Below are 21131 nucleotides of genomic sequence, written 5' to 3'. Positions count from 1 at the left end.
TTACCTCAACTTTATTAGGAATATTTTAAAAAATCAAAACAGCTAGGTGTGGTGATATAGGTCTGTCATCCTAGTTCTCTGAGAGGCTGAAGCAGGACGATCAAAAATTCAAGCCTACCCTTGGCAATTTACCAATTTAGCCAGGTCTTGCCGAAAAATTAAAAATTAAAAAGAGGCTCAAAAAAAAAAAAAAAGCCTGGAATGGTGGCGCATTCCTGTAATCCCAGCATTCGGGAGGATGAGGCAGGAGGATTGCTGTGAGTTCTAGACCAGCCAGGGCTACATAGTGTGTTCAAATAAGTCTCAACTACATAATGAGACCCTGTCTCAAAGAAACAAAAAAATGGGGGGGATGCTGGGGATGTAGTTTGGTGTGAGGACACAGCATTCAATCTTAGGACTGGGGAAAAAAAAACTCTCCAACATTTTTTTCTTATTAGTTCAACATAAGTTATTTATTAATTTTATGTACAATCTAAGAAAGCAATGAGAATGGATGCATTACAGCACAATTGGATACAAAAATAAGAGCACAAAAAGAGGATTACAAACGTATGTGAAGCCCAAAGTATAAAAAATGGGATAGGGGATGAATGGTAGAAAGTAGGGACATCTTTTTCAGATGGAAGCAAATGAGGAGTAAAGGGGGTACATAAGTGGTTGGGGAAAAGGAACTGAAGGAAAAAAATGGAAATAAAGATTTGCAAATAGGAAGGGGACTGAGAATTAGAGGAACAGAGCAGGATGGGAGGAGTAGTCGACAAAGAAAGAAGGGGAATGTGGCATCTGCCTATACCAACTCCCCATGATAAATGTGGTCATTATACTGTAAACATGTACTAATAAATGTATAGTGGAGCGAGGAAGGTGACTTGGGAAGGCCTCTCCGAGATCTGCTCTCCCTCCAGCGGGCATGGGCCCATACGGAGGAACTGGAAGCCACACCCTTCCCTGCCTGTGCCACCTTCAGCTTTAGCAAGGAAGGTAAATGCGCAGGTACCCCTGAAACACGCCCCCAGACCTCCTGATTGGGCCAGTCCTTGGACCCACTCTGCAGAGGCATAGGTGGCCATAAAGGGGATTTTTCTGAGCTCCCAACTTTGAACATCTTCAAAGAAAGGGCAGGGGAAACCTATGATAGAACAGCGCAGAGTTCAACCCTGCAGGGTTGGAGAAATCAATCTGGGCCTTGTGGCCTGAGGTCAGTCTAAGTAGCGGAGATATGCCATTAGCTAGCTGAGATCAGGGGACTTGCTTTTGCACAGGGCTGCGCATGTTATATATTATGCCAGCAGAGATATAGTCTGAAAGAGGCCCTTCAAATCCATTTTTTTCATTTCCCTCAATCCACTCTTTTCTGTCCTCTTTCTCCAAATCAGTCTCTTGCTCCACTATATTATCCCGCATCTCCCTTTCTTTTTGTGCACCCACCCTAACTCATACTTCTTTTATCCTTTTTCCTTTTTTCTTTATGATCTTCTCTTATTTTACCTCACTCATGGGTCACTAGTTTCAAGGGAAAGTGAGCCCCTATTACTGTTAAGGGGATATATTCTTGTCCTTACTCTTGTACTCTGTCTATCCCTTCTAAATTTAATAGTTTTGAAAAGATTCTATGGTCATTCTATGTCCTCTGGCTTCACATGAAACCTTCTCCAATTCTTTCACTTATCTACTCCTCTCATCCTAACTCTGTCTAAGCCCCCATACACAATGATAAAGATGCTATATTGAAAAATATATTCACTGCAACATATTTTAGGCTGCTTCTTGATTTTAATTTAATTCACATAGTTTAAAGGTGATAGATTAATGACTATCAGAAGTGGTCAATTTGCAAGTTGTGCTTGATCCTATTGTGTTGCTGATTGTATCAATTGGGATAAAGGATTGTGATTGATTTAATGAGTTGTTTTCTATGATATTATGAAAATGAGAATGTCTCTGAGTCATTAGAGACTCAAAAGCTAAAGCACAACTATATCAGGAAGATTTAATAACCCAGAAATTAAACCAAGGACAGCCCAAAGACAAATATAAAAATGAGAAAACACTTAAGCAAGACACAATGACAGACTCCCAGTTCACCAATGGCAAACAGTAGGGCAAAGGAGGATGAAAAGTCTAATAGTGAACCAGCAGGACACCCTGAACCCATAGCACAGGAAGTAACAAAACAGATCAATCAGGCGCTAGAAAAATTCAAAACAGAAATAATTTCCCAGATAACCATAGAGATGGTGAGCAAAATGGAAGTCATGATTCGAGACTGTAGAACAGAAACTGAAAAAAAAAAAAAATATGAGCTCAGGACCATGATAGAAGCCATGAAGGCCCAGCATAAGAAAGAAATGGAAACAATGAATTTGCAACAGAGCAAAGACATGGAATCCATAAAACAGATTCAAATAGATATCCAGGAGATTAAAAACTCTACTGAAAGTGTACACAACAGAATAAAAGAATGCAAAGATACAATCTCAGATATAGCAGATATGATAGCAGTCACTGACCATGAAAAGAGAGGTCTCTTAAAAACAGTAAGGGATCTTGAGAAATCGATCTGACAACTCCTAGATGATGCAAAGAAGAATAACATAAGACTGATAGGAATCCATGAAGTAGCAGGAGAAAATACAAGTGACTTTAAAAAGCTGGTCACAGAATTAATGACAGAAAACTTCCCAAAGGGGAAGATTTTGACATACAGATAAGTGAGGCATATAGGACCCCAACTAGCTACAATAAAAAAAAATCTACACCTAGACATATAATAATCAAGATCCCAGAAACCCAATAGAAGAACAAAATACTATAAGCAGTAAGAGAAAAGAAACAAATCACATGCAAAGGAAAGCTCATCAGAATTACAGCAGACTTTTCAACACAAAACCTCAGGTCAGGGAGAGCCCGGAATGAGGTATTTCAAGTCCTAAAAGAAAACGACCTCCAACCTAGACTGATATATCCTGCAAAACTCTCTTTCAAAATGGATGGGGAAATAAGATACTTCCATGACAAAGAACACCTGAGAAACTACATGAACACCAAACCAGCACTGCAAGGAATTCTAAACAATATCCTACAAAAAGACAATGAAGGTCACAACACCATAAGGCCAAACAGACCAAATTAAATAGACAAGGAAAGAAACTAAAAGGAGAGGGGGAAAAAGTAAAAAGATAGTAACATGACAATACTAAGTCAGTACATATCAATTATAACCATCAATGTCAATATCCTCAATTCACCAATCAAGAGAAACAGACTGGCAAAATAGATTAAGAAGCAAAATCCAACAATATGCTCTATACAAAAAATACACCTAGTGCAAAAAGAAGCTCATAGACTGAAAGTGAAAGGATGGAAAACAATTCTCCATGAAACAGGAGCCCAGAAAAAAGCAGGGGTAGCAATCTTATTCACAGACAAAGTAAGTTTCAAACCAAAACTGATTAAGAGAGACAAAGAAGGCCACTACATCCTTGTAAAGGGAACAATTTGATAGGAAGACATGACAATCATAAACATATATGCACCAAATATTAATGCCCCCAACTATATAAAACAAATATTAAGTAACATGAAAAACCAAATAAGCAGTAATACAACTATAGCGGGGAAATTAAATACCCCACTATCACAAACAGACAGATCATCTAGGCAGAAAATCAACAATGAAATACTAGAACTCAACCAAGCTTTTGAGCACATGGACTTAATAGATGTCAATAGAGTGTTCCACCCCATAAAATCAGAATATACATTCTTTTTGGCTGCATATGGGTCACTCTCTAAGATAAACCAAATACTAGCTCACAGAACAGGACTGAATAAATGCAAAACAATTGAAGTTATCCCTTGTATATTATCAGATCATAGTGCAATCAAAATGGAGATCAACAGCATAAGAAACCATAGGAACTTCACAAACACACGGAAATTAAACAACACTCTCCAGAACAATCAATGGATCACAGAGGAAATTAAAGAAGATGTTAGACAGTTTTTACAAATAAATGGAAATGCCAATAAAACATACAGGAATCTATAGGACACAATGAAAGCAGTTCTATGTGGAAAATTCATAGCACTGAATGGCCACAATAGGAAAACAGAGAGAGCTCAAATAAACAACCTAATGATGAATCTTAGACTACTAGAAAAACAAGAGCAAGAAAAACACAAAGCTCGAACAAGAGGGGAAATTATAAAGATTAGAGCAGAAATCAATGCAATGGAAACTAAGAAAATGTTGCAAAAATAAATGAATCAAAGAGTTGGTTTTTCGAAAGAATAAATAAAATCGATAAACCCTTAGCTAACCTCATCAAAAAAAGGAAAGAAAAGGCTCAAATTCATGCAATCAGGAATGAAAAAGGTGAAGTCACAACATATTGAACAGAAATCCAGAGGTTCATTAATACCTACTTTGAGAACCTGTACTCTAATAAAATGGAAAACACAGAAGAAATGGACAGATTTTTAGATACTTACAAATTACCAAAGTTGGACAAAGAAGATAAAAACATTTTAAACACCACAATTACAATCAGTGAAATTGAAAATGTAATAAAAAATTTACCAACAAAGAAAAGCCCAGGTCCTGATGGATATACTGCTGAATTTTATAAGACATTTAAAGAAGAACTACTGCCTTTACTCTTTAAACTTTTCAATGAAATTGAAAGGGAAACAATACTTCCAAATTCATTCCTGGAAGCAAGTATCACTTTGATTCCCAAACCAGGGAAAGAAGCAACTATAAAAGAGAACTACAGGCCAATCTCCTTAATGAATATAGATGCAAAAATCCTTAATAAGATACTAGCAAACAGAATACAGAGGATCATCAAGAAGATCATACATCCTGACCAAGTTGGATTTATTCCAGGGATGCAAGGATGGTTCAACATACGTAAATCAATAAATGTAATACACTATATTAACAAAGTCAAGGACAAAAAACCATATAATCCTCTCGATACATGCAGAAAAAGCATTTGACAAAATTCAACATCCATTCATGATAAAAATCCTGTAAAAAATTGGAATAGATGGTCTATATCTCAATTTAATAAAGGATATCTATGAAAAACCAACAGCCAACATCATACTAAATGGCCAAAAACTGAAAACCTTCACATTAAAATCCGGAACAAGACAAGGATGCCCACTATCACCACTCCTCTTCAATATAGTTCTGGAAACATTAGCCATAGCAATTAGACAAGAGAAAGAAATTAAAGCAATAAAGATAGGAAAGAAAGACGTTAAATTGTCATTATTTGCTGACGATATGATACTCTACATTGAGGACCCAAAAAACTCTACCAAAAAGACTTCTAGACTTAATTGACACTTTTAGCAGAGTAGCTGGATACAAGGACAACACTCAAAAATCAATAGCCTTCTTATACGCAAATAACAGAGTCACTGAGAGAGAAATTATGGAAACAGTTCCTTTCAGAATAGCATTCAAAAAAATGAAGTATCTAGGAATCAATCTAACAAAAGAAGAAAAGATCTCTACACTGAAAACTACAGCACTCTGAAAAAAGAGATCAAAGAAGATATAAGAAAATGGAAAGATATTCCCTGCTCCTGGGTAGGAAGAATCAACATAGTGAAAATGGCCTTAATACCAAAACTGCTATACAGATTCAATGCAATGCCAATTGAAATGCTAACACTATATTTCACAGAACTAGAAAAAAGAATCCAAAAATTCATTTGGAAACATAAGAGACCTAGAATAGCAAAAGCTGTCCTAGGCAACAGAGACATGGTAGTAGGTATAACAATTCCCAATTTGAAGCTACACTACAAAGCCACTGTGATAAAAACAGCATAGTGCTGGCAAAGAAACAGATCTGAGGATTAGTGGAAAAGACTGGAAGACACAAAAACAAATCCAGATGTACTCAGCTATGTCATCTTTGACAAAGGAGCCAACCATCCTCAGTGGAGGAAATATAGCTTCTTTAATAAATGGTGTTGGAAAAACTGGATCTCAACCTGCCAAAGATTAAAACTAGACCCTTATCTTTCACCATTCACTAAATTAAAATCCAAGTGGATTAAAGATCTAAATATTAAAACAGAAACACTAAACTTGCTAGAAGAAAAGTTAGGCGGAACTCTTGAAGACATTGGCATAGGAAAAGATTTTATGAATAAATCCTCAGTAGCATGGGAACTAGCAGAAGGAATCAACAACTGGGATCTCATCTTACTAAAAAGCTTTTGTACTGCAAAAGAAACCATCAACAGAACTAAGAGACAACCTAAAATGTGGGAAAAAAATTTTACCAGCTGCTCCTCAGACAAAGGACTATTATCTAGAATATATAAAGAATTCAAAACAACCAGCCCCCTCCAAATATAAGGATTCAATTAAAAAATGGGCATCTGCAATGAACAGACATTTCTCAGGCAAAGAAATAAAAATAGCAAGTAAATATATGAAAAAATATTCCACATGACTGGTCATTCGAGAGATGCAGATGAAAACAACACTGAGAGTCCACCTTACCCCACAAAGAATAGCTGCCATCAAGAAATCAACCAATAACAAATGTTGGCAGGGTTGTGGGGAGAAAGGAACCCTTTTCCATTGTTGGTGGGAGTGCAGACTGGTGCAACTACTATGGAAATACCTCAAAAAGCTGGGAGTAGAGGTTCCATTTGACCCAGCCATCCCTCTGCTGGGTATCTTTCCAGAAGAATTAAAAGAAGCATATCACAGAGATATATGTGCACCTATGTTTATAGAAGCACAGTTTGTAATAGCTAAAACTTGGAAACAGCCCATTTGCCCATCAGTTGGAAGCTGGATAAAGAAGATGTGGTTTTTCTATAAAATGGAATACTACTGAGCCATAAAGAATGAGAAATGAGATTCATTCATAGGAAAATGGATACATATTGAGGATATACTCCTAAGTGAAATAAATAAGTCACACGTGTAAATACCGAATAGTTTCTCTGGTGTGATAAACTATAATAGTACATAAGATCCTAATGATATAATGGACAATGTGAAATAGGAAGGAAAGGGCTAAACGTGTACGGAAAGTGGGAAGGGTAGGGGAAAGATAATAAGGGAAAAAATTGGAAAAAATTAAAAAATGGAAATGAAGTGTTTGTAAAGGGGGAGGGCAGGAGGGGGTGAAGGGAGGGCAGGGACAAGGGGAAAAAATGAGAACCAAGACTTGTCATGTAAAGGTGCAAGATCCCAATAATGAATGTAACTGTATTGTATACCTAAAATATACCAATACTCAATTTTAAAAAAATGTATAGTGGTAAATTTTTAGGGAAAAAAATTGACAAGCAATTATTCAAGATTTTTAACTTTGGACCAGGGATTTAGCTCAGTGGTTCCGCTGCCTGCCTCACAAGTGCAAGGGCCCAAGTTCAGTCTCTGGTACCAAATAAATAAATAAATAAATAATAGTAATTTTAACTTTCCTCTTTATTTGCCCTTTCTTTGGATGGTTGTTGGGCTACAGCATATGTAACTCAAAAATTTTAATGTGAGCAGAATTACATACAAGCTAAAAGAGAGAAATATTAAACAGATTCTCTTTTTTAACAAAATCTGAAATACTTAATTTATAGAACTAGTATTAGGTAGCTATTATTTCAGTATCAACTCACCTGGTTCTCCCATAAAATAGTCTACAAAATTACTAAAATCCTCATTACTACCAAACTTTATCAACATAATTGGATTACATTTCGAAGTGAAGAAAATAAAATTTTTAAATAAGAAAATATTGGAATAGAGAAAATATTGAGTCCATCAACTACAATAATATATTCATACTGTATCAATTACACATCCATAAATCTTAATGAATTGGAAAGAAGAAAAGTGATGCATTTCACCCCAGTATAGTTCCAAGCATCTTGCACTCCCTGCATCGATGCCCTCTTCAATCCTGTTTGCTCAGCGCTCTGTGTGGAGCCTCAACATTAAACTTTTCCTGTTCTCTCACACACATTTCATTGCCCTAGCAGGGTTCAGAGGTCTTTGCAGGATAAGAATCCTAATTTTCATGGCATCCTAGTACAAAAGTGGCTCACAGTAGACTTTTAGCATTCATGAAATAAAAATGCAACTACTCTATTAGAAGTTGTCTTTATGTAAATTTAGGAAGACTCTTTCTATAAAGAATGATAGTTATCTATGCCAATGGTGTTGTAATAAGAGAAAAGAACAAGTTCAACTATCAGCATAAGAATATTTAATCTATATGTTTTGAAATTTTTCTATATAGATGGTTAAATAACTATAATATAAAATTTTCCCTGAAATCTTTACAATAAAAAGGAGGAATGCACATATATTTTTTAAATCTAGAAGGACTAGTCATGACAGTTCCTCAAAGTAAAAATTAACTAAGGTAGGAAGATCACAATTTTGAGGATAGCCAGGAAAATTTAGTGACACCTTGCCTCAATTAAAAAAAAAAAGTAGCCGGGTGGGGTGGCACACGCCTGTAATCCTAGCATTTGGGAGGCTGAGGCAGGAGGATTGCTGTGAGTTTGAGACCAGTCTGGGCTCCATAGTAAGTTCCAGGTCAGTCTCAACTACACAGTGAGACCCTGTCTCAAAAAGCCAAAAAGCCAAAAAAAAAAAAAAAAAAGAAAAGAAAAAGAAAACCAAAAACAATCAAAAAAATAGCCCAATGCTCCTAGGTTCAATCCCTAGTCCAAAAATCCTAATTCTTATTTCAAATAAAAATAAAGGGAAAAAATTCAGTAAGATCCTTCTGGTCTAGCATCTCATATCACAGCTTTAACAACCCAAGAAATGGACAGGAAGAATCTCCAAATAAAAGCAGGTACATGACCTAAAATCAAAACCTACCTATGCCGTGTTCTAGATTTTGTTCTGATTTGACCTAAGAATTTAGCAGGCAATTAATCTGGATGTCTGCGTCCTCATTAACTAAGAAAAATGTTCTCAACGAGTATGGTACAATGTCACAATTTAAAAACCAAAGTGGTACTAGACAGAAACTTAAAGCTACTGAATCTATTAAAATGTAATTTATTATTCATACAGTGTAATCTATTATTCAAGAAAAACAGATTTCAAAGAGCTTCAAATTCAAATCTATTTAAAAGAGCTACAGTGTAAAAATACTGAGGAAGCAAAAAAAAGTTTTAAATTAATTTTAAATTGTTTATTTTAAAATATGGGTAGGGTAAGAGTAAAAAGGGAAAAGAAAAAAAGGTGAGAGAATGAAAAGATGAAAATAAAGTGTGTGTAGATGGGGAGGGGAGGAGGGGGTGAAGGGAGGGCAGAGGTAAGGGGAAAAAATGAGAATCAAGACTTGTCATGTAGAGGTACAAGATCCCAATAATGAATGTAACTGTACTGTACCCCTAAAATGTACCAATAAACTCAATTAAAGCTGAAAAAAAGATATCAGAATAGGGGGCTGGGGATTTAGCTCAGTGGTTCTGCAGCTTGCCTCGCAAACACAAGGACCTGAGTTTGATCCCTGGTACCAAAAAAAAACAACAACAAAAAACAAACCACAAATGAAATATCAGAACAGGATCAGCATGATTTTTTGTTGCTGCTATAGTTTCAATTCCCCAAAATTCATGTGTTGAAAGCGTAAGTCCTAAAGCAATAGTGTTAAAAGGTGGGACCTTAAAGAGCTAATTAGGTCACGAGTGCTGTCCTCATCTTCAGTATGAATTAGTTACTGTGAGAGTGCGCTCTTGATCAAGGATGAGTTTAGTCTCTCTTCTACTTCCCCTCTGTCTCCCTCTCCTCTCCTACCTCTCTTCTTCCCCTCCTACTCTTGCATTCTGCCATAGGATGATACAGAAAAAAAAAAAAGCCTTCCCCAGATATATACTCCTTGATCTCAAACTTCCAGCCTCTAGGTCCATTAGTCAAATAAATTTCTGACCATTATACATTATATCTGGTCTGAGATGTTTTGTTACAGCAATCTGTACCAGTTACTTGTTATGAATGATTTAGCTTAGACACTTTACCTCTCAGAGCCTCTATTTATTTCTAAAGCTAAGATCATTATACTACTTAACTCATAGACTTTATTAAAGATTGAATGGGGTAACTTCTGACATATGGTACATTGTTTTAAAAAAAAAGCAACTCAGGGCCAGGGATTTAGCTCAGCGGTTCGGCGGCCTGCCTTGCAAGCACAAGGACCCGAGTTAAATACCCAGTACCAAAAAAAAAAAAAAAAAAGCCACTCAAATAGAGTATTTGTAGTCTTTAAAAAGAATAGAATTCTTTCATTTGAGAGAAGAAGCATAAAACTAGAAAATATTTTAGGCAACATAAGCCAGGCAGAGAAAGAAAAGTACTGCACTGTCTAAACTTTTTTGTTGTTGTTGTTACTAGGGATCAAACTCGGGTCCTTGCCCTTGCAAGGCAGGCAGCAGAGCCACTAAGCTAAGTCCCCAGCCCCCGCATTGTATAATCTTACTCACATATGGAATCTAAAATTTGATCTCATAGAAACTGAGGATAGAATAGTAGTTACCAGAGGCTGGGAAGAGAAAGGCAAAGGGAGCTATGGGGAAAAGTTGAGAAATGAGCACTAAGTTGCTGTTAGACAAAAATAAGAAGTTCTGATGTGTTATGGCAGGGTATGGTAACTATACTCATAGATAATAATGATGTACTGTATATATCAAAAAGCTAAGAGAAAAGACTGTGAATGTCTTCTCCATATACAAGTGTATGGAATTTTGTTTTTGTATCTGTAGCTTTATTCCTGGGGCCAGAATAGGAATATGTACATAATGTGCACCACTAATATGTTTACGAACAGTTCCTCTTTTTTAGAAAAAAAAAGGATAACCAACATTGCTAAGAATAGTTTGTAGCAGGAAGGTCCCTAAGTAAAATAATAGCTGCATATGCATGCACCTATGGCCCTCTCATTAGAATTGTGACCCAGTCAAGCAAGCCAATTGGCTTACTTTTACAGTTACAAATCACATTCATTTTGCCTTGATTATAACATCGAACCCAAATAAACTGTGAATATATAATTATATGGCATTGACAGTCAGTTATTGCTATCATTTAATGAAAATAAAAACCAGCTAATATTCTTTTTTCTAATTTTCTGGTGGTGTTATCATTAGTATCATCGCCACTGGGCGCTCACTGTAGTCATCAATGTGATCATTACGATAACCATCTTGCTTTTTGAGGAGGTAACATAACATGGTAGAAAGAACCTGAGCTTTGGAATTGTACAGCACCTGTTTCAATCTCACCTCTGATTTATTGGTTATGTGACCATTGCCATTATAAAATGGGGAAATCATCTCCTTCGTAGAAGTGTACTGTGGGTTAAATGCAATAATATAAAACACCTCACACAATATAGAGCCCCTCAAATTAAAGCTGCTTTTTTATCACTTTATTTTTAAAATGAATTATGTAAATCTGCCAGTCAGCACTGTGGAAGTAGGCAAGAGCTGTTCTGAGTATGACAGGAACATAAAAAGCCAAGGCCTGCACTCTAATACAGAGGCCAGAGTAAAATGCAGAGATCTCCAGCTGACCAAGTAGTACTTAGGACACTAACAATGTAGTTGCAAGTCGTCTGGTACAAGTACCAAAATTTGGCTCTTCTCTCTAGCCTTATTTCTATAGAGAGATATGTACCAAATTCCAGATAATCATTTATGAATGAATTTCTAAACACAACTTTGAAATTCAACACTGATTACATATGGAAAGTAGCTTCAGCATTCACAAATGAGACGAAGTTTACAAGTAAGTGGTTTTCCTTATTTGCTAGTGTAAACAAAAAGCAGTTAGGTAAGATAAAAATCTTATTTTCTGATTAATTATGCTATGTTATTTAATTATTTAAGAGATGCTTTTGATAACCTGAAATATTTAGGTGATTCTTTTTAAGTTTTGGCACTTTTCCATTAATAATGGGATTCAAGAATAATCCAAAATAGAAGAGAATATATTAAAATATTATACAATTGTTTAATATGCATACTTGTACTTCATATTAAATATGTATTTTACCTATTAGTGAACTTCACGTGTAAAAAAAATTAACAAGACTCTGATCCTGGATTAGAAAGACTTAAAGAAAATCATTCAAACATATCCATTTGGCATCCTACTGCCCAAATTATATTGAGAGTAAAGAGTACCTTTTCTGTACTAGGCAGAAAACCTAAATGAAATTTATTTGTAGTTCAACTCTTTTGATTGACTTAGTTATACGTGACTTATATTTGAATACTGCAAGCAATTATATAAGTCTTTTCCTTACAAAGCAACTGTGCAAGCAATTATACAAGTCTTTGCCTTACATATTGTTTAGTAAGTCATCTTTCTTAGTTCTTTGGAGTCACGTGACAACAAAGAGAATTAATGTAATGTCAGTAAGTTCTTAATAAAATAAAGACAGTAACAGATTTTTTAAATCTTTAGTGATGTAGAATCTTTTTCAGATTACTTCATCTTCTAGGGCAAATGAAAGTCAATGTTATAGCAAAATATCTTGATTAGTCTGTATTTTCCCATGGGTATCAAAATAACACTAATAAATGTTCATACTTTCTGCTTATAACCAATTTTTTAAAGTTTAATTTGTAAACTAAGGAATAAGCAAAACAATTAAACAAATTGTAAGCAAAGAATTCCAAAAAATGAGTGGATTATATTTGCATGACCCAGAATAGTGTAAATTTTTACATTTTCTTTCATTGGTTTTTCTTTCCCTTTACACATTATTCCACTTACTGACATATAGAAGCAATAGCCAATAAATACAAAAAGGATACAGCCTGCTTAATAATTTTCAATACAAATTAACACCTATCAATTTGTCAAAGTATATACATACTCAATATTGACAAGATACCCTAAGACAATCACTCACATTGTTCTGGTGAGGGTGTAAGTTGGTATACCCTTCTGGAAAGCATTTTGTCAGTAAATACCAAGACTCTTAGAAATGTCTAAATTTGTTTTGCTTTGTTTTTTGTTTTTTTTAGAAAAGTCTAGATTTTTTGACTAGCAATAATACTTCCAAGCTTCAAATCTAAATAAGTCATCAGAGACAATAAGACATAGGGACACTGATATTCATGAAATGTTATGTATAACAATCAAAAGTTAAAAATGAACAACATCTTATGTTACAGAGAGATGCTCCTAAAATTTTTAGGTATCAAAAAAAACCTCAAAGTTTATACATATATCATTTTTGTTAAAATTATTCATTTAGGTAATTTAGTTACCTAAAAAATTCAATTTCTAAAAGCCAAAGTTTTAGGCTGTCTTTAAAATAATAAACATAAAAATCCCTTATAGAAAATTACTAGCAATAGCTGTTATCTATTGGCATTTGTAGGCAACATAAATGACCATAAATAGTTCTTATACAAAATAAGAATATTTTACAATGTATTTATGTGTTTCATTCAAAAAAGAACTACTTTTTAATTGTGGGAAATCTGAACTTCCCAGGTTTTCCTACTAAATGATGCTGTTTGACCACCATCAAAGGACAGACTGTAAGTACAATTTATTTTGTAATTGATAAACAATTCTTAAGACTATATGAATATTCCATTCCCAAAAACCTTTCACTTAAATATTTTTAAATAATTATACATTTTTAATTATAAATTAACCTGCATCATCTTCTGTTGTCATCAGCAGCAATGCTGTTTCCTCATCCCTTCCTCTTTATCAATACAGGATATTAGTGAATTCTTTAACTTTTACTAATTTAAGAGATGAAAGAAAAATAGCTCCTGGAGTTTTAATTTTTACAAACAAGAAAGCCAATTGTCTTTCTATGACTTTATGGGATATTTGCATTTTTCCTATAAATGCATTATTTATGATCTGTATCTTATTTTCTAAGAAAAATATATAATATTTTAATCAATGTATTTGAAGAAATGTTTAAGTTTCAATATCATATTTAAAAATATTATTTTAGTTGGTAATCTGCACCCTATAAACAAGCGAGATCCTTGCAGCAGATATTTAATCTCATTCCCTTTACCCACGTTGACCTAACTAACTTTTAGACTGGGGATGATTAATAGGCTAGATAATCTATATTAAAATATCCTTGATTCACTTAAGAATATCAAACTTCTATAGATGAGTAGTTAGGAAGCAAATGAAAACTAAGAAATTGAGCTGAGTAAGGGCGCATAGAGACCTATAACCCCAGCACTCTAAAAGGCTGAGGCATGAGGATCAACAGTTCAAGCCCAGACTGGGCAATTCAGCCATTTAATGAGACCCTATCTCAAAATGTATAAATTTCAGATGAGTCTGGGAATGTAGGTCAGTGTGAAGGCCTAGGGTGTTCAATCTCTGGCATCACCAAAAAAAAAAAAGACAAGCGATATTGATCTTTAACTGACACTGGAACCATTCATTTAATCTGGGGTTTCTCCTTTAGTACTATACCAAGAAGACATTTCCAAGAACAGGGAAACCAAAAATCTAAATTAAATCTGTCTAGAGAGAATACCCTTCACTTTTAGTGAGCTACTCTGTTTCTACTTTAAAAATCAATTCTGCATAACCCTGGAGTACACAGTCACAGCCTGGAGTGGATAAGAAAGCACCTGATCAATGTAAAAAGCTGTGCCTGCGCGAATCTCTCGTCGCTGTTTGAGATCAGTTTCAGTGGTGTCCCTGGACAAAGCGATGTATTCAACCTCTTGTTTGGTCAGTTCCTATAAAGCAGAGGCAAGTTATTCCAAAACAAAATCAAACTACCAACATATAATTTGGACCAAATTATTTGGTGATATCACTGCCCTAGGGAACAACATTTGAAATGTAATTACAAATTAATATCTTTTGAATCTTATTTTTGAGAAAAATACAGTACATTGAATATTAATCAAAATGTAGGGCCAAGGATTTAGCTCAGTGGTTCCATCACCTTCCTCGCGAGCACAAGGTCCTGAGTTCAATCCCCAGCACCAAAAAAGCAAACAAACAAAATGTGTATATATCTCTTAGAGCTCTATTTGTACTGTGCTCAATCTTACTACTAAAGCAATAATAATAAAAATTATATCTCACAAATCTTAATTTCTCCTATAGAACTCTTTAAAAATATTGTAACTAACAATGCGGTATATTTCTATGTGGTTTTTATAAAAACTATAGGAATTTCTGTAAGTAATGTTATCTTTTTTAAAGGCAGCTTAAATCAGTTAATTCCACTGACCATATTTACCAGATGTTTACAGTATGTTAGGTACTTTAACAATTGTGGCAGAAGGTACATGCCAATAGTCAGGTCAAGAGAAGAGAGATACACATGCACCACTGAAGGAGATGAAAGAAGAGAAGGAGACCAAGAAGGAGGAAAAAAAAAGAGGGAAGAGAAAAATGAGGATGAAGAGGGGGGAAATGTCATTTCATACACAAAAAAATTACGTCACTTGGAGAACCATCCAGAAGTCATTTCTTTCAAAACAATTTATCCATTCTTAAAGTCATTTTGTCCTACATGTAACAGCCATGTAAAAATTTGTTTAAATTATCTTTGATTTTATGATTTTTAAGAACAGTGATATTCTCTAATCAAATAAGACATATAATAAGTTTTTATTAAACAGGGAAAACAAATTAACTTACTGAAACAAGAAAAAAGTTGTGTAGCCTAAAAGGAAAATTTCACGCATGGGTTTTTTTTTCCTGCATTTTACCTCTATTTTAAATTGATAAGAAATACTTTATTATTGCCATTCAGTGTTTTTAAATATACTTGTTCCAATGTTGTCATAAGCTTATTTGTATATGGAAAGGATGAAAAAATTTTAAATAGACAATACATACAGCATTGTGGTGAAGATGTGGTAATATTGATGCTTTGCTAAATACAATGAATTGTCTGTATGAGGCAATTCTGCAATAAATAGCAGTTTCTCTTTTAAGAGAGACCCCCTTCCTGCCTCTGGAACACATCACTAGCACCTTCATGCCTGTGCCTTTGGTTGGCTGAATGTGATCTCCCTCACCAAATACCCTGTCATTTACAATGGTTGACAAAGCCTCTTACTGTTAAACTGCACCACAGTTGAGGCTTGAGGGCAATGTTAGCATTATCTTCAGTCTTGACAGCTTTGTTGGACTCTGGTTCCAGTATCCTGGATACTTCTTCATGAAAGAGGAATAAGCAAACCTGTATTCAGAACCAGGAGGAGGTGGCAGTAATCTGCTGTTTTGGGCTTGTTTTTGAATAATTTACAAACCTCCTTTTGAGTTACATGTCAAATAAAGACAACTATTAAATGATTTCTTTTTAGTTTAGTTTATCTTTGGTGTAGCATGCTTGTCCCCAAATTTTTGTTGTTTTGTTTGGTGGTAGTGAGGACTGAACCCAGGTAGCAACATTCCCATCCATTCTTCTTTAATATTGAGGCAGCCTATAGCTACATCAGCTCTATTTAACAATGTAAATTTGGCTGTGATTGTTGTTCTGGTTGCTTTTAAAGATACAGACTTCACATTTATAGACCTGTGTTTTGAACTAACAAGCCCTGTATATTCTCCTAGCTCTTCTCATTCCACAATTTGAGCAAGCTTCAAAATCTTGCCAGAAACAAAATCTCAGGAAGATTGTGTGGTCTTTAAAATAAGCAGGACATAGGGGTACACAACTAAAAATTTAAAATATTCTCAACTGGGGGTTCTCAATAGCTGAGTCCCCATTTGCAGGCAAAATTTTTTTTGCCTTTTGTATTAATAAAGTGAAGATAATCCTACAATGGCATGTTATAACTCACGGACTGATTCCAGAGATAAATAAAAGATATAAAAGGTATGGCTAATGAAAATTAGTTCTGATGTTTCCATTGTATTTTTGTCATTACTGCCTTATAAGCTTTTTAAAGCACCAAAGTAAATTCACCACTGACTTACAAAAGAGTATATAAAGTAGATTTCAATAGCATAGAAATAATCCAAATAGTTAAGAAGTTTTGGGTTTTTTGTTGTTGTTGTTGTTGTTGTTGTTTTTGGTACCAGGGATCAAACTCAGGTCCTAGTGCTTACGAGGCAGGTGGCAGAACTACTGAGCTAAGTCCCCAGCCTAGTAAAAGAAGTTTTAAACAAGAATTTTCTCCTCGTACTAAGAAATTTTTTTAGGATACCACTTCACCTGATAGTGTTCTTCCTTAAATCACTAGAGCAATGCCTATTAGTGCCTGAAAAATAGTACAAAATCTCATAACTTTTCTCATGTGAACTGAATTGTGAACATTTCAATTTACTTAACAACAGCTCTCAAAGAATGGCTACCATTTTAAGAGGCTAACATGTCAGAAAAGGGAAACAACGTAAGACCTGAAGTTTAGCTCTATCATTTACTAGCTGATTGAAGATAGAGTGAGTTATTTAACTTCACTTAACTTCTTTTCTCATCTATTTAAAGAAAAAAGGGCGAGCACATAACATTAAACAAATGCTCTATAAACCACATCTCTCAAAAGACTGTATGACCTCAGAGACAAGGAAATTATTTGCTTTTTTTTCATGTGAGCCTGAGATAAGGAAAAGTTTATTCAGTCATATCAAACTACGTTTTGTTTTTTAATTTCAGGGTTGCTGATTCTAGCTACCACTCACTGTCTGATGTATATTTCTTTTCTACTGGAAGTAAAAAACTTGCTGGGGACAGCAAAAGTCATCTAAAGCTATGAAAGGCAAATGTGTACTGTGCTTTCCAAATAACTTTTGCTAAACCCTTTATAAACAAAGCACCTTTGATGTTAGCATTTATTTCAAGTAGTGACTAATTTTGATAATATCATAAATTTTGAAATTTCATTTATTTTATTACATAGCTTATCAAAGTCAAGACCCTCAGGAATTGACGAGAACTGATTGCTCACCAAGTACTGCATAGCAATAGAGCGTCGAAGAGGTCCAGGAGGTCCTATTAGAAAAATATCTTGCCCCAAAAGATCCTTCTGCATTATCCATCTTAGATGCTGAACCACGGATTGAGCCAGAGGTTCTGAAACTTTAAAGAAAAAAGAAAATGAAATGAAAATTGAACTGTTACTAATAATATAAATCTCAAAGCAATGCAGATTTTATGTTTTAAAATATATGTGTACAAACACAAACATTTCTGCTTTCAAAGAATATATTATATATATGTATGTGTATACACACACACACACACACACAAAGGGGAAAGAGAATGAAAGAGAAAGAGAGGGAGGGAAAGAAGTAGAGAGTGAGAGAGAGAGAGAAAGAGAGAGACTCTATATACCTGGTAAACTTACTGTTTCACAATAGAATTATAATACTATTATCAATACTAAGACAGAAAGGCATGGAGTTAAAGCTGGAGCCCTGGGATTTGTGTATAGGCCTGTGAATGTTTATGGATCTCTACTTTATCATGATACTCACTTGTTTTGCAAACAACTGGCCTGGTAAAGATCTGACAATTTTCAATAGTCCCTTCATTTAGTCTTACCACTCTACAGTGGTTCTTAACTAGTGACAGTTCAACTCTTATCCTATGCCTGCCAGAGGCGTTTGGAAATGACTGGGGATACTTTTGTTTGTTGCAAAGCTTTGGGGAAATGTGGGATAATTTGGTACCCTATTGATATATATTGGTGTTAAATATAATGTCTAAGACATTCCCACCCTGCCCAATAGCTCATCAGTACCCTAGTTGAGAAAGCCTATGTGTACACAATTTTTCCTCAAGGCCTCTGTTGCTTTCACACTACAAAGAAGTTATTTTTAATTAGCTATATATAGTTAAGCCCAAAGAAACAGGTCCTCTCAGCTTCCCCTTCCTTCTACAGGATGAAATTTTTAGGGAGGCAAGTCAGCAGCAAATAAATTCTTCCTTTATATTGAGCCTACTGGAGATGACAAGGCTGTCATCATCACTACATTTCAATTCTGTGTAGCTTCTGAATCTTGTGATTGACCTGGTAGTCTGTGGTACACCTTCATGAGGACCAGGCCTTATCCCTAACTTTATCTTCCTTCTCTAATGGTAGTAATAATATTCATAATATATTGCATTACCATCCAATAACAGTTGAAAATTAAAATGATTTTTATACTGTATTACATTTAGATCTCAATTACCATGGAAGGCAGCAAACTAAGTGTCCACAAACACACACTGGAGCTGGACTGAGTTCAGCTCCCACTGTGATATTTACTAGTCATGTCACTTTTATCAAGTTAAACTCTCTGTGCTCAGTTCCCCCATTTGTATCATGGATATGATAATCATAATTATAGAATTGTTGTGAAAGTTAAACACAGCACAGGATTCAGTAATTTGAAGTGCTGTGTATTTGTTATATCCCAGTCATTCTGTCCTATAGCTGTCTCCAAAAGCTTTCTGATAGCCATCTACCTTCAAGTTCAAGACTTTCCCCACAAAACTGTTGCCATAAAAATATTGAGTAAACTTCCTGTTCTGGACATTAGATTTATTTTTCTGTTAAGATTTCAAAGTCATTTTGGTATGTACATTCTGTTATCAGAATTCTCACTTCTTTATAGAACTGCTATACTCCTTATTCACATTTTATTATAGTGTGGTCTGTTTTTTAAAAAAAGTACCTCCATATCTAATTTGTTGAGAAATTGCATTAAACTACTAAAAGAAAACATTATGTAGTGCTATGTGATATCTATGATGTATTTCACATTAATGCTTGAAATTTGCTATATTTTTAGGATGGCCTCAAGAAAACATGAGTCATACTTACAAGCACACCAGAAATAGAAATAAGACTTAAGACTGTGCATTATGAACATCTGCAGAACAAACTACCAAACTGCCAGGCATAACCTAAAATAAAAACAACCCAGTGCATGAGATAAATCCCCAACTTTGTTTTTAGACCTAAGATGCTACCTTCCAGTAGTCCATTAATAATAAATTGATGTCAAAAAGATAATAATAATAATAATAATAATAATGATAAAGTGATATCAAAACAATACCAAGGAGCTTCATCCTATATCCTGTGATTTCCTCTTCTATGTAAAAACAAAACATCTACTTCATGTTGAGCTAAATTCCTACCCAGTACATCCAAAGAAATTAATTTACTGTTTCTACATCATATTCGGAGGCTTTAAAATAATTATATTAGAGTAACCCAAATTACTGTATATCTTTCTCCCTTTACAAACTCTAATTTCTTACATATATCAATATAAAAATCAAAACTTCAGAAAATTAAGCATATAGTTCAAATTCCCTTTTAGGAAGGCTTTCAAAACTAGTGATGTTTTCTTAGTAACCCAAAAGATAATGTAATATAATGTAAAGAAAGAACCTTTTCCATCCCTATCTTATCTCTGTTCTTAAGCATTTTGACCATTCTGGGTCTAAGTTTCCTTATATTCAAAATAAAGGAAATAATATTTGTCAAGTGAGTTTACTATGAAGATGGTCAAGTGAGGTCCAGACCCTCAGCCAGTGAGAACAAAGTACTATATAGAAGGAGCTACCTTCACCTACAAAGTCCTCTCTTTGGTGTGCATCCTGGATAGCAGGGTTTATTTACATTATAGAGTAGTGGATATGACTGGGCTTCTGGGTTAATATTCAAATTACCAGCTGGGCCTACACATCATTCTGAAGTAATAATGGAAAAAGGAACCTAGTATGTACTACATCCTAAGAAACACAGCCTGTGTCAGGTACTCTTCCATATCATTTTATTTTAATCAACATAATCATGCCACAAAACTGCTCAGAGAGGTATAACAGGCCCATCTCACTTCTCTGAAACTGGTCTTCTACCACATCACAATGCAAGATTTCAAAAGAAGCACAGCTAATGTCTCATGGAAACTGCATGCTCTTCTAATTTATCTACACACATCATTCTGTAGGTGAATGTAGTAGATATCAGGCAGGGGAAAAAGGGGACAGGTAACACAATACACTGTATTTAGAACAAAGTCTTCATTATTTACAGCATGGGCTGTCCTAAGTTACCTTCATGTTACTGGGACAAAAAAAACCAATACCCAAAATTTAAAGGTGGAAAGGTCTATTTTGATTCATGGTTTCTTTTTCTTTTCTTTTTTTTTTTTTTTT

At 34.7% G+C, this 21131-nt stretch overlaps 1 protein-coding gene across 1 annotated transcript in view; it reads right to left on the bottom strand.

The window, feature by feature from the left end:
* The window catches only part of Vwa8 (von Willebrand factor A domain containing 8), a 381153-nt gene that overhangs the window by 312957 nt on the left and 47065 nt on the right, over positions 1 to 21131 (bottom strand). Inside the window, exons 5-6 of the mRNA XM_010637116.1 lie at positions 17923 to 18053; positions 14638 to 14748 (exon numbers count right to left, since the gene is read on the bottom strand). Coding sequence (XP_010635418.1) covers positions 14638 to 14748; positions 17923 to 18053 — 242 coding nt within the window. The remainder of the gene's footprint in view (positions 1 to 14637; positions 14749 to 17922; positions 18054 to 21131) is intronic.

This window comes from Fukomys damarensis, unplaced genomic scaffold (assembly GCF_012274545.1).
Source record: "Fukomys damarensis isolate Sample0158 unplaced genomic scaffold, DMR_v1.0_HiC HiC_scaffold_38, whole genome shotgun sequence".
NCBI classification, from domain to species: Eukaryota; Metazoa; Chordata; class Mammalia; order Rodentia; family Bathyergidae; genus Fukomys; species Fukomys damarensis.
Note: the sequence above shows the minus strand (reverse complement) of the source record. Positions and strands in the feature narration are given on the sequence as shown.